We start from the raw sequence: 16,758 nt of genomic DNA, 5'->3' as shown, positions 1-16,758 counted from the left end.
TGGTGCATCCATATTTGCTGTCTTTACACTCTTAAAGTTTGCACGTAATGTGGATTTAACTCCAAATGTGTTCTTTTTCCAAAGCTTGTTTATACTTTAAGTGAACGTAGGAATCAAAGTTTAGAGCCAATTCTCATTGTGTCTCTGCTACTAAGGAGAAGTATTCCTGTAGAAGTAGTCTCGGACACTGGGTATGATTGTGTCTATATATACTCTATATCAGAGTGTGTGTATATCTATATATACACACACTATATATACACACCCCTAAAACTAAGAGAACAGCTACATAAAACCCACTTGTCCTACAGTCCCTGGTACCAGTTTCCTTATGTCCTTTTGCAGGCAAGTCTAAACTATTGTTTTAATTGCAAATATAAGGAAACAAAATCTTGTTTTCTCATTTTTATCTCTTGTAAGCTATTAGAAGGAAACCTCACTTACTACCCAGAGCTTTCCTACTAATTTCTCTTGTCATAGCAGGAAATCAGTGGTTTAAAAAGACTCAGATGGTATTGTAGATTACTAGGTTTGTAGTAGCTACGATAGACCTTCAGTGGCTTGGTTCTTTAAATTCTTCCTGTGCCTAGCTTATTTTGGCTGCCTGATGTATCTAGCTGGTTTCTAGCTCTCACAATGGAGTATGAATGCAGAAGTCAGTTGCAAAGATAGCAAAAAGCAGATGAAGTCTGAGGCAATACAGCCCTAGAAGATTCCCAGTGGTGGAGACAAGACTCTGGGATTGTGTGGGTGAACTGGGAAAGAAGGTAGGGGATTTGAGAGTGAGGAAAGCTGCCTGCGTTCCTCTTTCCTGTAAGTTTGATAGCTCAGATTTTCCACTCAGCATAGAGATGCCCTTGCCTGTAGTTGGAACTGAAACTCTGAGCTCAGGCTGTCCTAGGACTTGTTTTATATGAGCACAAGTCTCTGGCATACAGGTACAAGATGAGTTTAGGTACTTCAGAGAGATTTGAAGATAAAGCAAACTGTTCACACTGTCAAAGCTGCTGTTGCTTATTTCCTGGTGCTCATCTAGCTCTGTTAGTTTCCGTAAAACTTCATTTAATTATGGCATGATTCATTTAGTTATGGCATGATTCATACTAGGTTCTGTACAGGCTAGATAACTGTCTACAGTGAAACAGGAGGAACCAGGAGTTTCTCTGCAGATACAGTCCCATTAAACAGTGCAGCCTGGTGCCACGTTAATTGTAGCACTCTACTGCCTCCTGCAAACATCCCTTCAAATTCTGCTACCATGTGCTCTTGGTTCTTGCTTGTCTGCATGCAAGCACATGTGATACAGCCCATTTAAATGAGTTCAATTTAGGTCTATACTGGCTTAAACCATTTCTGTTCTCTCTCATGTAAATACTTGTATTTAATGATGAAATTAGCTGGGTCTGGTTTACTATCAAATGTTACATTGAAAGCTGGTGTCATGGTTTAATTGCTTTTAAGGATTTGTTTTCATTTAAAAGATTTGACTTACAAAACTTATTCTTTCCCAGTCTTGGACTCTTGAACAGGTACTACACCACGTAGAAACTCTTAGAGTATCAACAATGTGTGTGCATTTGACCACAGGGTACTCCTTATACTGGCTCACTGACTTGCATCAAGTGGTGGCTTGGGTGCACGTGGAGATGAGTATCCTTCAGATTAGAAAGTGGATAGCGTTGCCTGTCTGCTTTCTCTTCTACTTCCCATGGGGTTCACTGGAAGTTCTAACAGTAGGAGAGCCAGAAACCTAAAACTTGTGTACTTTGGTATTCCATTTAAGTCGAGAGTGTTTTAGCAAAAGAGGAAGTGTGTGTGTGCATGTGTATATAGAAAGGATGTGAAACTAATAGTAACTGGATAGGTATGGGGAAGAGCTGGGGCTGAGCTAACATCTGCTAGGTTTTTGAAGCTACGTTATTTAAGTTAAGGGCCTGTATTCGGTTTCATTATGGTCATGTAAAATTACACTTAAGTTACAAGTTCTAATGTATATAAGAAGAATTAAGCCTCCATTAAACTGAATTACTGTAGCCCATTTTTCTGGAATATCTGGGACATATCTAGGGTAGGGTTTTAAATTGGAAATGTAGTAATTAGATCATAGCTACTTGGTAACACGCAAAGATTGAATAGCATATGTATCTTATTGCAGGAATTGTGGTGTATTTTTTACCCTCTGAGGTAGGGAAAGTGGAGACAATGACTATCACTGGATTAACTGTCCTGTTGAGTTTACTTTAAAAAAAAAAAAAAAAAACCAAAAACAAAAACCCCAAACAGGAGCTTTTGTTCTTTTTTGCAGCCACTGATCTTCTTTTAGCCTGGAATCCTATTTGCCTGGGCCTGGTAGAGGGAGTCATTGGTAAAGTTCAACTTCATACAGGTATGTGGTTGTTTTTTTGATTGTTTGTTTTACCGCTAATGCACTTTGTTTTGAAGTCGGTGATACTACAAATAATACTGTGTAGCTCAAAAGGAATTATGTAGTGGTTTTTTGCAACAGAGGAATACTCCCCAACTATGTGAGCTTGTCCAAGTGATTATATCATAACTGCAGATGCAAATTCTCTCTACTTTCCACTGTGTGTGTTTTGGTCAGTCACTGTCCTGTGAAATAGAGAACTACATTCACAAAGGGTAGAAATTTGTGTTTCAAGTTCTCTGATGCTCCATGTGAGATGCATAAAATTCTTGCGCCTTTTTAAATAATCCTTTCAAGCAGTTTTTTGTTGTTGTCCTATGGTAGAGTGGAAAAACTAATGGTGGAGGTTTTCACAAAAATATAAGGCCTGAATTCTCAATGCTATGTGAAAACTTGAAGAATAATTACTGCCTTAGTAGGTGACCATTTGAAAGTAAAAGGAACACTTAAACTTATTTGTAGTTAAGTGTAAGACAGCTACAAAATGAAAGTAGGTATAGAATGCATTGTGATTTAATGTTAAGCCCGTCTCTAACTGATTCTAGTAACTCTTTCCTGTAGAATAAGGTCAGTGCTCTTTTAGCTTTAATCAGCCACAAATTCCTGTAGCTATAATAAATATTTATTTTGATATATACTAGCTTTGTCTGCCAGCAGAGCTCTAGATATCTATTTACTGACAGGTAGGAAAGTCAGCCGTAAACTCCGCTTCACTCCCTGCGTGCTGTTCTTTTCGTGAATGCTTAGACCCTGCATTTAAAGTAGTGCCTGGCAATATGATCAATACAGGTAAAGTTTCAGGTGTGTTCTGGAATAGCAGGATGGATTAAGTGCTGAAATGGATCAGATGTTTGTGGTCCATTGAACAGAAAGAGATTAGTCAAGATGGCAGTGGCATACCCTAGCAACAGGGGAGGAAGAAAAACAGGGACTGATACACCCCTGCATGAGTGTATGGCAGATCTAGTTCTAGGATATGCTTGGCTCCGTAGTTACTGTGACCCCTAGGTCTTGTTTCTGAGAGTAATTTTTCAGAGCCCATCTTTCTGTGAAATACATGATCATGTCCTCTTTCCAATTGCATCACTTTCTCTTCTTTGAATTTCACTTGATGTGAAAGATCAGATCTATTCAGCCTTCCTTTTTCAGATCTGATGATATGAAGTGGTTCAGACTTGCCATCTCACTTTCTCTTCTCATCCAGGTTGTCTGTACTGTTCAGCTAAACTCCAGTAATGATCTTTTTCTGCTGTGGGAAAATGCTCAATGATTGTTTTCAGCATGTTTTTTTGTTGTGGGTGGTATGTTGGGTGGTGTGGTGTTTTTTGTTTGAGGTTTTTTTTAACTGAATAGTTAGGTACAAAAAAGCCTTCCCCCCTCTCTAGGGAGTATAGTATAAAAACCTTTGAAGGGTGAGACCTTGTCAAATGCTTTCTGGAAGGTCCAGTATGTTATGGCAACAAAATATTCTTGCATGTGTGCTTACTGTGAGGCACTTCCTCTGCTTATGAAAGCTGAGTTGAAACTTTCCCCAGCATGTGACACTTCAACAGGTGCCAGCCTGCTGTTGTCAAGTAAATTAAGATTATCAGGTAATAAGCCTGATATCTGGTCTTCTTTCCATGTGTCCTATAGAGCTGCTTAATCAATTATACTCGTCCAGGCACTTGGTTCAGTTGCTGCTTAGGCCACTGGAAGTGTTTTGTTTCCTTTCTACCTTGTTCAGATGACAGCATCACAGTGTTCATAGACTATTCCTCTTGTTGTCGACTAGTGATGCAACTGTCCTGTAAACTGACACTTATTTTCTACCTTAAAATGTCTGAAGAAAGATACAATCTCCAGATCTTTATCCTTACTCTTCTGCTGAGAACTGCTGCTCCCTTGAATCTGCTGACAGTTGCTGATGAATGTCCTCCATTGGGGTGCAGTCAAAGTGAGAGGGCTGACTGAGAAGTCTCACATGGGTCTCTTGAAACCTGTTGTTTCAAGTGAACTCTCACTTGATCATGTTCAGGTGTAGTTTTATGTAATCCTCCAGCTGAATCATCCAGCACTCTGTAACAGGAACCTGTCTTCATTACTTATTCTTGTATCAATCTTTGTCACCTGGAAACTTTATCAGCAGAAGTTGTATAAATATTTAACTTTACTGGACCATTATATCCAGACTTAGTAAGAGTACTGTGCTGTGGAAGCTGAGTGAAATGCTTTTTTCCCAGAGCTGATCTGGAACAGGAGGACTTGTTGCTATGATTTCTTCTCAGCTGACCTCCAGACTACAAGGATCAGAAAACTTTAGTTAGCCAAAACAGCTTCAAATTGAGTCCTGTATAGGCTTGTCCTGCTCAGAACCTTGTTATTAGCTGTTGTTGGAAAGAAGTACTAGTGTGTTTTAAAAATGCTTAGCACATACTGACTAATCCTGGAAACTTTAAATACCTTTTAAGTCTTGAATTTGCTACCAGTGTACTCTAAAGCTGTCTTTAAGCCTATATGCACTTCAATGTCTTGGGCATGGATCCTTGTATGTTCTTGAAAGATTTACTTAATGCAAGAACGCTGCAGTAGTCCTAAGATGACCTTGAAATGTCCCTGTAGGCAGTTTTGGACTGTCCTTAAATTACTATTTCATACCCTTGCCAAATTGCTGTAACTAGGGATGGGATTGAACTTACCTTTAATCTTGCTGGTTTTATTGCTGGCCTAGTACAGGAGAACTTGTAGGAAAGCTGCTGTGGAAGGGAAGCAGACTTGTACAAACCAGCTAGCCAATATTAGATGGTTTGTTTTTTAATTCTTTAAATAATTTTTGCATTGAGAGAGTCAGTTATACATTTGGACATAACTATACACTCATATTGGAGATGGTTGCGGAGGGGAAAAAAACACCCCAAGCAACAAAACCTTAATTGGGAATGCAAGAATATAGTCTCTTACCTTTTTCTCACCCATCTCAAGATGACTTGTAAGAAAATGTGGAGTAAAAATGACAATAGAAGGAAAAGGGTTTTAGAATGTGTTGTAGAGATAAGTTACTGAACCAGAACACTGCACGCTTTCTTGGTAGAGATGCACAATTAAAATTGTCTCTGCATGATCTTTCCATGTAGAGGCAAGCATGTATCTTGCATAAGCAGTGTTTCCTTTATAGAATATTAATTTTGTTTTGTCATCCAGTTAGTGTGTATGCACACAAAATAAGTGTAGCCACTCAGTTTCCTTTCATCAAAATCCCAATGCAGAACTCGAAGACGTTGTGTTATTTTTTGTTAGAATAAGAAGTAGAAACTTTAATCCACTGAATTGGTAATGGTAGCCTGAAATTGAATCACTTTTAATCAGAGACTACTTAGCAAGTTGATGGAACGTTTTGGTGCTAGAATATGCTCAGAGTTAATACTGTGAATCTGACAATAACCAAAGCTGGATTTCTTAACCAGTTCCAGCAACTTCCACTAAACTCATTCATTGCCACCACATTCTTTTGTGTGTCTTGGTCGAAGCACACTCCTGTGCAGTTTAATGTCTGTACTTCTGTCAGTTTGGTGGTGCTCTTCCAGTGGTGTTTAATTAAGACCCAAATTAAACGCTTCTGGCAAGGTTCCATAGACTCAATACACACAAGGGAAGTGGAGTTCCTTTCCTTATCCCCAGAAAAGGAAAGCTTTTTTGTTAGCATGCCTCAGTCTTGATAGAAACGGTGTTTCAGCATCCGAAGTGTCTTCAATGGGATATAACTGCTGCCATATCTAACTTTATCCAGTCAACAACTTAAAAATTAGTTGCATGTGTTTTAAGTTATCCAAGTGAGGGGGAAAAAAAAAAGAAAATGGTAGCATGGAATTTCTTCACTAAAATCAAAATACTTACAAAAAGCAGCATTTATAGAAAATCAAGAAAAGCTACTGCAAAAGCATGTGGAGAAACTAAATGCTAGATTGGGAAGTGTTTAGAGAAGATAAACAACACTGGTGTGCTGACAATGTTGAAGTGAAAAAGGAGCTTAATTCCTGTTGTAGTGAGGAATGGGAATTAATAGCTTACTTTAGATATAGTACTTGAAATTAGTTGTTGCCATCTGCTCTGCCACAGTTCACAAAATGCTGAAAATGAACATTAGATCTGAAGAGATGATTTAAAGCATGCGCTCGTCTGGAATAACATGTAGCTGTAGTGTTGTTCTTCTGAACACACCATACCTCCCACCTTGAGGAGACAATAACTAATTTTTTTTTTTTTAAAACTGCTCTATGAAACTACTTTTTTAACTGCAGAAGTGCATATCTATTTAGGGATTCAGTTATTTAGATATTGCTGTCAATTATAATATGCTGCTTCAATGGCTATTGTTGAAGCTTTTACTTTAGGGCATGCTTTATCTGCATAATTACTTCCTGACTGTTTTCTTTTGATCTGCTGGGGAATTCCTGTTATCTTTGAATGTTCTGTGGCTCTATTATACAAATAGAGTTTTGAAACATATGCCAAGATGACTGAGTGCATTTCAAAAAAAAAAAAGGACACAGAACTCGGCTGTATTAAGCTCTTAAGTTCTTGATCACTGCTACCAGGGTTTGTTAATAACAGGTAGACTGAGGAGTAGCTGGAGACTTCTTTTCTTTTCCAGTTTTCACTAAGGTGTATCTGCTTAGAAATGCCTTTAGGTTATACTTTTTTCCAATTGCCAGATTTTGTAGATTAATGTGTGCATGACATGCAACTGTTACCAATATCTTCAATAGTCTTTGGCTCATTAATTTCTACACCACTTAGATGCATATACTTCAGGAATGATGTTGTGAAGCTTAAAACATACATGAGCTGCTTTATGATGCAGTCTGTGCTCACCAGATTTCGTAACTCCTGAATCTTGTTATCAGGTGTTATGTGTGTCTGTCTTGTTTGCTGTTTTATACACAACAGAAGGTACAAAGGGAAAAATCTTAGCTTGTGTTCCAGCTATTTTTTCCAAGTTGTACTGCTATTAGTAATGACATTGGTGGGAATGTACATCATCCTAGAGATTGCCTAATTGCTATAGATGAAGCAGTGGTAACTTCACCTCTAATGGGTAAGTCTATGAAATAGTTAATCTCCTGATTATATTAGAGACAGAATAAGTATTGCTTTTTGGGGTGTTTTTTTAATTGCAATGCATAATAACAAAACATAGCGATAGCAAATCAGCATTCACTGAAGTCTTCTGGTCAAATGGTTCCTGGCAGGGGTTTTGTGCTGGGGAGAAGCTTCTGGCAGACTAATCAAAGTAAATGCCTGATGGACAAATCAAAGCATGTACTAATCTTTTTCCAGATTTACCGTGGTGGCTACTTTTAATTCGTCAGAAAGCATTGATTGGCAAGCTTCCAGGAGACCATGAGGTTTGCAAAATAACGAAGATTGCAGTGATTCCACTTTCTGAAACAGAACCTCAGGATCTGGAATTAGAGGTATGAGTATCTTCAGTGAATTCTAACTTCCCCCTTCTGCTTCAGTGAAATTTAAATGTGAAATAGAATAGTTCAACACATACCTCTTATCTTTTTCCCAGTGTATGCTGACATATTGAACATTTTATGCTTTTTAAAGTGCTGTTTCTTTTTTTTATCACAAGTTCTGCTAGGGAGGGAAATTACAATATAATTATACCTAGATTTCATAAAGACCTTTGAAAACACTGCACAAGAACAAAATTTTCTTAGTGTAATATGAGCAACAGATCATTTGAGAACAGAACTGAATCCCCTGGAATCATCTAAAGGGACAAAGCTGTAGACTAGGACAGGAACTTTTTTTGCTTAAAAAATACCTACCAAAACAAATACAAAAAACCTCCAAACAAAACAAACAAAGAGCAGCTCTCATGATTACCTCTTAATGACTAGGATGGTAAGGCTTTCGGTAAGTGCTAGTACTCTCAGATGATGTACACTGTGGTTAGTAGACTGTTGGGAGAACAATTCTGACTTTAGGCTTCTTTTTTGAGTGTGTATGGTGGTGGGGTGATGACAGAGGAGCAGGATGACTTGTCGTAGTCTCTGTGGTGCCAGTATGACAGCATGAGAATCCTTCCCTGAAGAGGGAAAGAGTGAAATGGAATCTCCAAAGCTTTGCTGAAGCTATAGGAGCATGAAGAGCTGCTTGAGCGTCTGGGCATTAGAACATCCCAGGGTCTGGGATACAAGAATATGACTTAAAATTTAGATGTAATACCTTCTTGTGTAGGCAAGAACATAGTGCATCTGCTAGGTGCTTCTGTGCCTAGAAACCTGTGCGGGAACTCAGATTTGCAGTGCCCTCTAAGTACTTCAGCTCACTCCTGAGGTTATCCTGAATATCCCTAAGATAGGGCTTCATGTGTGCTTTCTGGGAAGAAAGATATCACATGATATCTCCGATATCTTTTCCCTCTGAATCAAGAGGGAGTGTATTTTTTTTTTTAAAAGGATGCTCTTGCTTACATTTTGCTTTGGAATCTTAATTCTATAACTTGGCTTCAGGGGAAACCCTTACGTTAAATATTGCAGAATCTTTTCCAAAAGAGAATGGCTGAAGAAAAACCATTCTAAACGAGTAATACTAATTTACATTCTAATTTGGGTGGGAAGTTGAAGTGGGTCTGGATACTCAAGTCATGTCATATTGAGGCAGGTATTGTCACAACCACAGGAAAAAATGCCTTTTGTAAAAAAAGAGAGAAATATCCTATAGATATAGGAACCTGCATGTTCCCCCTGTATTTCAGTGTGTCTCTCCTAGGTTTGTGGACATTGCAGTCTTGCTTTTGTAAACTTCAATTAAAATTTCCTTGAACTTGTTAAAGAGTATTTAAATATTGGCTTTAATTCAATATCATTATTTAGCTTTGTAAAAAGCACCATTTTGGGATAAACAAGCCAGAGAAGATTACGCAGTCCCCAGATGACACAAAATTTCTGCTGAAGACTCTTACTCAAATTAAATCAAATGTGTCTGCTCCAAATAAAAAGAAGGTAAAGCTTTCTACTGTTTTTTTTTAAATGTTTAGTTGGTAATTCAAAGGCTGTGGTGTGTGATCAAATGGAGTACTAAGACCTAAAAAGAGAACTAGTGAAAAACTGCAGAGTGCGCAACTACTGTCTTGAAGTTCAATTTAATTTTTGATTATTTAACTTTTCCTCTTCTATGATTTTTCATTTTGTGATTATATAATTTTGGCAGAATTACTAAGTACCTTCTTACCAAGATTGCTTCTAGTGGGATTCTAAACTTTTACAAATGGTTCTGAATAAGCATCTCACCATATAGAATTGGAGACAAAATTTGGTGCACAGTTCATCAGAGAACACCGTATAATCTTAACAAAATACTTTTTACACAATAATGGCTTGCATTTGAAAGTCGAAACAATATTAAAATTCAGAACAGGTAGATGCAGTATTTCACAGAAACTGTTGAGACCGAAACATCTGGACCTTACATTCAAGCAGCATGTTTCAGGGTCTGACTGGTCTGAATACCCTTACTGCTAGAAGTAATAGCGTGATATTTCTGAAGATGCTGGCTTTTGTGTTCATTTCTGCTAGGAATTTTAAAAGCCTGCTCCTCAATAAGAAAATGTCCTACAAGGTTAGAAATGGCATATTGCAAATGTGGCTGGAGTCTTTTTCAGTCAAAGAGAAGGACATAAGAAAGCCATTGCTTTTCTTTCAGATTAAAGAAAGCAAAGAAAAAGAGAGGCTGGAGAAGAGGTTATTGGAGGAGTTGTTCAAAATGTTCATGGATTCAGACTCCTTTTACTACAGCCTGACCTATGACCTAACAAATTCTGTGCAGAGACAGAGCGCGTGTGAGAAAACTAACTCACCCCTGTGGCGAAAAGTAAGTGTGTGGTGGTTGGTGTTTTGTTTTTTTTTCCCTTTTGGGAGATGTGCAGTTCAACAGTATAGGTCCAAACTTGACTCGTCTCATTCTCTGCTGGTATAATCTACAGCAACTGAAGATCCTGCCCTGTTACCAGCTTCAGTGTAAGGAAATGAATCAAAAGTCTCCAGCAGCATGTCTTGAACCGAGCTGTTACATTCAAAAGTCATGAATACTAGACTTGTATGTACAGTTGTACTGAATAACACTGATGTCTTTACCAAAGATACTGCCAAACCTTACTTAAAACAAAGCAAAAACTGCCCTTTTTGTTTAAAACAGGTTGATGACAGATTCTTTTGGAACAAGCACATGATTGAAGATCTCATCAGCATTGATGTGAGTCTTATTTCTAACAGTAACGTTTATTATGAGAACCATTCTTTTAGTTTTAGTTGAAATGTTTGCTTAAGGTTTCATAGAAGTTGACTTAAAAACCTGCCTGGCAGACAGGTCAGGATCAGGGTTGTACTTTCTGAAGCTGAGCAGCTGGAATTATGTTCTTCCAGCAGCCTTCTAGTTATCCTGTGATCATTGCTAATGAATGCACATCAATTGAATTTTTTTTTTTTTCCCAATAAAGCAATGCAGAATAACTTGATGTGTGACACGTTTTTGTGCTGATTTCTGAAGGTAAACTTAAGATGTATGTATCTGTGGAATGGATTATCCCTGGGCAGAGCTGATTATTTGGTAAGGAGGAGGAGGCAGAAAAGAAACTCTGAATTTCAAAATTTTCTTGAGACAAGATTTTTGTCTTCCGAAGTGAATAATACTGTTTTTCTCCTTAAATGTAGTAGCTGATCAATGTAACAGTAGTGTAGAACAAATTATTCTGTACAGTTATTCAGAGTAGTAGATAAAGCATTTTCGTAGCTAATGGGCACGAAGAAACATAGAACCACTCTTTTTCTTCAATATGTAATCTCCCTTTGTTTCAAATTAATGTCCTAGATAAAGGACTGAGTTACTAACTACTGTATGCTGGTTTAGGTCAAGTCTTGGGTTATTTTAAAGATGACAGCAGGCATCTTAACTTATGCCCTGCGTCTCTCTTTCATGAATAATTTTATATACTCTAATGCTTATGGAGTCAGAGCAGAGTAAACCTAGATGCTCTGTGAAAGGTTGTGTACAATGCAGGATTTTAACTAGTTGTGTTTTTAATGTTATAAGATATAAATGGATAACCTTGAATGAGTGTGAAACTCAAATCTAAATTCTGTTTCAGGAATTGAGGTTTTAGGACGACAGAGCACTAATGTGCAGAGCCTGGAACAAGTTGGCTTGGGTACTAAGTTGGCCCATATACAGCTTATGCTAATATGTTTTGCTGAAAACAGGCTAACAATATTACACTTGAAAAATTTTAATCTATCTACCCATACAAATGTAATATGCTATATGTCCACATAAAGGTTGTAAAACTACCTTAAAACAGAAACTAGGTAATAAATTACCAATGTTTGCTGCTCTGTCTGAACTATCTTTGATTTTGACATCAGAAATTACTATGTTAAGCTTTTAATGTGTTTAAACATCAGACGTAACAGTGTATGAAAGCCCCCTTTGAGGAAAGAGGAAAAGAGGCTTTTAAACGTTGCAGGGTTCTCTTCTATCCCTGAATAGCTGGGAGTAGAGGAGTGCTTTTTGCCTTGCCTGGATTCAGCTTGCTTCATCTCCACAGAAGAATCTTAAGTTGCTTTCTGTTTTTCCCTTCTGATTTAAAAGCCCTATGACTAATGGAGGAAAAATGCTGGTACCTCTTTCAGAAGTAAGACAAGGATATGGCAAATTTTGTAGAACATGAAAAGCATGTGAAGCAACTGTTTATAAACATGAGATGGTTGAAATAATCGTAGGTAATGTAGAACCAACGAGAATGTAAATGTTTTTTGTAACCTTCAGAATGCTGAAGTGGACTTCTGGATTATACCCATCATACAAGGATTTGTGCAAATTGAAGAGCTTGTAGTAAACTATAGTGAATCTTCTGATGATGATAAGAGCAGTCCTGAAACTCCTCCTCAGGAATCAACTTGTGTAGATGACATTCATCCAACATTTCTGGTGGCACTTATTTCACGCCGGAGTCGGCACAGAGCTGGTAGGCAAATATAGCTCAAGGCGTTGGGATTGTTCCTGAGCACTGGAGAGGGATGCAGAAGATAAAACTTGGAAGAGTGCTGTGTTGTTCTGCAGATGTTTAGCTCTTGTCTGAGTATGTGCTGCAGCCTTTCCTGCTTATAGGAGGATACAGGAAAGGCGGTAGTGCATACAGCACTACACCATGGTCACTTAGAGCGGTTACTAAGTGGACTTCACTAGTCTCCTCTTGAGCACTGAATGTATCTGGGTGTATCAGTTCTAAGATAAAATTCTGTCTTTGCAAAGAACACCTCATTTAGGACCTTGGGTACAGCTCAGTCCTGATATATTTCCATAGGCCTGGGTGGGAGTCCAGTTTTCAAAGATCTTCCTTTGAGGGCTTGCCAGCAGCTGAATAGACTTGAAAAGGCATGTGTGTGTGCCTGCATCCCGAGCAATGTTTGTGTAGGGCTGAGGTGTGAAATAAGGACCATGCTTTTGTCTTGCACCTTATTTGCCTTACTCTGCTAGCAGCAAGGTGAGCAAAAATTGTTCCCTGTTGTCAGGAGCACAGAAAGGAAGTTTGAATCACTTCGCACTTTAGTAGGTCCTGTACAACTAAGCCTTTTCAGTCTATCATATTTTTTTAAAGATACTTTCCACTGTGTCCAACTCCTTTCCTACACAATTATATTGTCAAAACAAGAAAAAAAACTTGATCAAGTTACCCTGATATGGGATTGGCCTTGTACCACAACTTTCTCCCTTGACACAAAAAGATGGTTTCAGTAAATTGTTCAAATGTTTTGATAAATAATTATAGGATTAAGTTGTGTGTTTAATTCATTCTGTAATGTGTAATTCTAGCCAAGAGTTCAAAGTGTTTTCATTTCTGAAATATTATAATGAAAGAAACCCAAATGCACCCCAAAAAAACCCAGGGGAAACAGTGATTTGAAAGCCTAAGATAATTCTATGTTAAATATGCTGATTTTTTTTTTAATTGCCAACCAGCTTGTTTGTGATTTAGGGAAAAAAAACCCCAACACTGTGCTAAATTATCAACATACCTGACCTTAAGAAAAGGTATCATGAGATATAAGGAAGACGGCTCTTTTTTAAGCTTGAGAGCAAGAGCCTACAGTCTGCAGAAGTTGAGATATTGGAAGTAAAGGAGCTGAATTTTCCTGTACAATGATTTAGTCTGGGTTGTTGTAACAGCCACTATTGGTGGCAGAACATAAGTAAAGGGTGTCTGATGCTTCAGTCTAAAAGCCTTCTCTGATTAAATGCTGTAAAACTGCTTTGACATATTGTGAGCCTTTACGAGTCCCTATGATGGGTGTTTTACGTTCTTTTCACATCACTATTGCTAACTTCTTGTCTCCTGTAGTCCTTAGCTAGTGCTGTTGGGGTTCAGTTCAAAAGTGTGGTCCAGTGCTGCTTCAGGACTTGGAACAGAGTTGTTGGGATTCTGTGGAACTGAATTTCCATGCTATGAATCATGGACTTGAAACTTTCTCCAACCCTTTAACTTATTCCTTCCCCATCCCTTGCTACCACCTGCATCCTTTCTGAAATAGTGATGTACTCTCCTTTGAGTAAAGGCCATACAAACACCTGTTCTGTTTAATGATCAGATCAGAGATGACTAGGTGAAAAATTGTGTAGTCAGAAGAGCAGTATCTGTTCTTCATGTGCAGAATTCGTTATACAGTTTAAAACAACAGGGGGAGGTCTTCTGTTTTGTGGAACATGCAAATCTTCTTGGGCTGCTTGTGGAATCTCTTGTTGTGAGAAGTGGAGGATGAAAGTGGCCTTTAAGTTCATGGAAAATGCCAAGCACTAAAGTAAAACTTTCTGCTAAACTTGATAGACCAGGAGGTACCGTAGCGTGGACTAGATATATCTGACTTCACAGTGCCAGTAGGCTGCCTTGCTCCGTCAACTTACTTTCTGCTACTTGTAGTATATCAGTAAATAAACGTTATTAAACTTTATCCATATAGTCAACATAACTTTCGGGGGTTAGACTAGGATAGGAGTGACTTTTACCATTGATCATGGATTTTGGCTAGAACTCTTCTTGTTGTCAAAAATAAGAATACTATTTTTGACAACATTCTTTGACAGGAATTATTAACAAAAGTTATTAATGTTTAAGTCTAATGCTTTAATATGAATTGATCATTCTCATTCCTCCTAGGAATGCGGTATAAGCGAAGAGGTGTTGATAAAAATGGAAATGTGGCAAATTATGTTGAGACAGAGCAACTGATTCATGTTCATAATCATACTCTTTCATTTATACAAACAAGAGGCTCTGTGCCTGTTTTCTGGAGCCAAGTTGGATACAGATATAACCCACGGCCCCGACTGGACAGGAGTAAGTATTTGAGTGGAATATCTAAAGATCAGAGTTCCTTTAAAAAATTAGGCTCATTGGAGTGCTACTTTACTACTAGTCTTTCGGTGGCACTTTCTAAAAGCCAGGAATAAGGGTAATGACTTGACTTCAGTTGCCTTCTCCTCTAATTGCAACTATGCAGAGCTCTGACTTCTTGTCCATTGTAAATTCCAACAGGTCTTGAATTTCAGTTTTTAATCAAGTACCTGTTTTATGTCTAGTCTTACTTGTTGCAGTGTTTTCTATGTTGGGAAGGGAGACAATTTGACATTTTCTTTTGAGAACCTGCTTAGACATTGATGTCTTACAAATATCTTTGTCCATGAAGTTAGTTGAGGCTGATGTTCCTTCTGTGTTATGGAAACATGCTGTTTCCATGTGGGAAAGCACAGACATTTCATATAACACTAGTTTAGTACCGTGTTTTTGTCTTTTCTGAAATTAAATACTTTCTAGTGGGCTTTGTCAGATGTACATTGCTTCCTTTTCCACTCAAAGATAATGCAAAAACTGAACCATTTAAGAATGTCAATGAGGCTGTGGCAGATCTGGATGCCTGTATGAACCAGGTGTATTCATAGCCTGAATTCTCTTAACAATAGAGGTCAACAGAATCTTCTCTAGGTTTAGCATTGTAAAGGATAAGCTTTCCTCGGAAGGAAGGTAATACGCTCATGATCCTGTATAATCAGACTCCCATTGATTGGGTCGACTGGCATCCTAGATCATACGTATGTACTTCTGCAAGTCCAACTTGTGTGTTGGATTCACAACATTCACAACCTGCGTGAGCAGGTCTGGTCTTCTGCCACTGAAGACTATTTTTAGGGCTGAAAAAAAAATCTGCTCTTTCAGAGGAGGCTGTGATGATGGGAAGTTAAGGGCTGTTTTGCCCTGTATCTTAAGACCTAGTGATATGGACCTTTGAGCTTGCCTAGGAACTTGAGCAAAGCACATGTGAAGTTGACAAGCAGTTGTTATCTTTCCAGACTTAAGGAAGATACGTCAACAGATTTGGTTTTATTGTGATTTTATACCAAATAACTTGGAGATTACTGGAGAGGGCATGACTTGTTGCTGCATCATGGAAATGTTGAATAAATTCATCAAGTGAGGAAAATCAAAATACAGCACCTCCCAATCCCTCCTCCGCAGATACTTGGAAACAACACTTGATTAGTTAAAACTGAAAGCTTATGCTGTGACATCTGTTTATAGAGCTGAGCAGTTCTTTTTGTTCATCTTTTCTTTTTTCTCCCCCCTCCCCAATAGGATTAGTTTCAAAAAAATATTGAGGAATTGCATTTAATTTGGTAGGAATTGAGGTAGAAATTGAGACTTCAAGGAGTCAGTGGTGCCTTGAATCAACTGGATAGTGGTTTTGGTTTTTAGTTGCAAGTGGTTTTGTCCTGTAGGAGAACTGCGTAATGCTTTCAGTATTATTCCCTGTCCTGCATGTCCCCCTTGGCAATTTTGCAAACCTTTCTTGTAGTTCAGTTTACTTTTTCAAAAGATGCAAAACAAATATAGTCACTCTTTTGGAATAGAGATTTATTTGGGTGTGTGGTGCATATGTGGAAGGATTAAGCAGGTTTGTTAAAAGTTAAATTTTTGTCCAATCTGCTCTGAGGAAAAAACAAAATAAAGCAAAATTTAAGAACAGTGTTTCCTCTACACTGTAGTCAAACAACAATGTTGAATTTGAGCAAATTGATGAAAGATCTTTAAAAGTAATTGTAGAGTGTGTGGTGTGTATGTCTAAGTACTTTAAGCAAAACTGTCTTGTTTTTTTAGCATATGGATTTGGGTATGATTTAATACTTCAAACAGGACTTGTTGCTGAACAGGCTGTTTCTGCCTTGTAGGTGAAAATGAAACGGTGTCCTGTTTTCGTGCACACTTTGAAGAACAACTGAAAAATTACAAAAAGCAG

The 16,758-nt window shown here is 38.0% G+C and overlaps 1 protein-coding gene across 11 annotated transcripts in view; it reads left to right on the top strand.

The window, feature by feature from the left end:
* Positions 1 to 16,758, top strand: part of INPP5F (inositol polyphosphate-5-phosphatase F) — a 44,851-nt gene that overhangs the window by 12,463 nt on the left and 15,630 nt on the right. For 6 of the 11 annotated variants that reach the window (XM_086616407.1, XM_086616403.1, XM_086616402.1 and 3 more), the window contains exons 2-9: positions 2,306 to 2,386; positions 7,742 to 7,878; positions 9,292 to 9,420; positions 10,121 to 10,288; positions 10,613 to 10,669; positions 12,239 to 12,437; positions 14,625 to 14,804; positions 16,691 to 16,758. In XM_086616407.1, coding sequence (XP_086472533.1) covers positions 2,306 to 2,386; positions 7,742 to 7,878; positions 9,292 to 9,420; positions 10,121 to 10,288; positions 10,613 to 10,669; positions 12,239 to 12,437; positions 14,625 to 14,804; positions 16,691 to 16,758 — 1,019 coding nt within the window. Of the gene's footprint in view, positions 1 to 2,305; positions 2,387 to 7,741; positions 7,879 to 9,291; positions 9,421 to 10,120; positions 10,289 to 10,612; positions 10,670 to 12,238; positions 12,438 to 14,624; positions 14,805 to 16,690 lie in introns of those variants that run through there. The other 5 variants (XM_086616404.1, XM_086616406.1, XM_086616401.1 and 2 more) reach the window with 5 other exon arrangements.

The sequence above is a fragment of the Tauraco erythrolophus genome, chromosome 9 (assembly GCF_009769465.1).
Source record: "Tauraco erythrolophus isolate bTauEry1 chromosome 9, bTauEry1.pri, whole genome shotgun sequence".
NCBI classification, from domain to species: domain Eukaryota; kingdom Metazoa; phylum Chordata; class Aves; order Musophagiformes; family Musophagidae; genus Tauraco; species Tauraco erythrolophus.
This window is presented reverse-complemented; position numbering and strand designations above follow the sequence as displayed.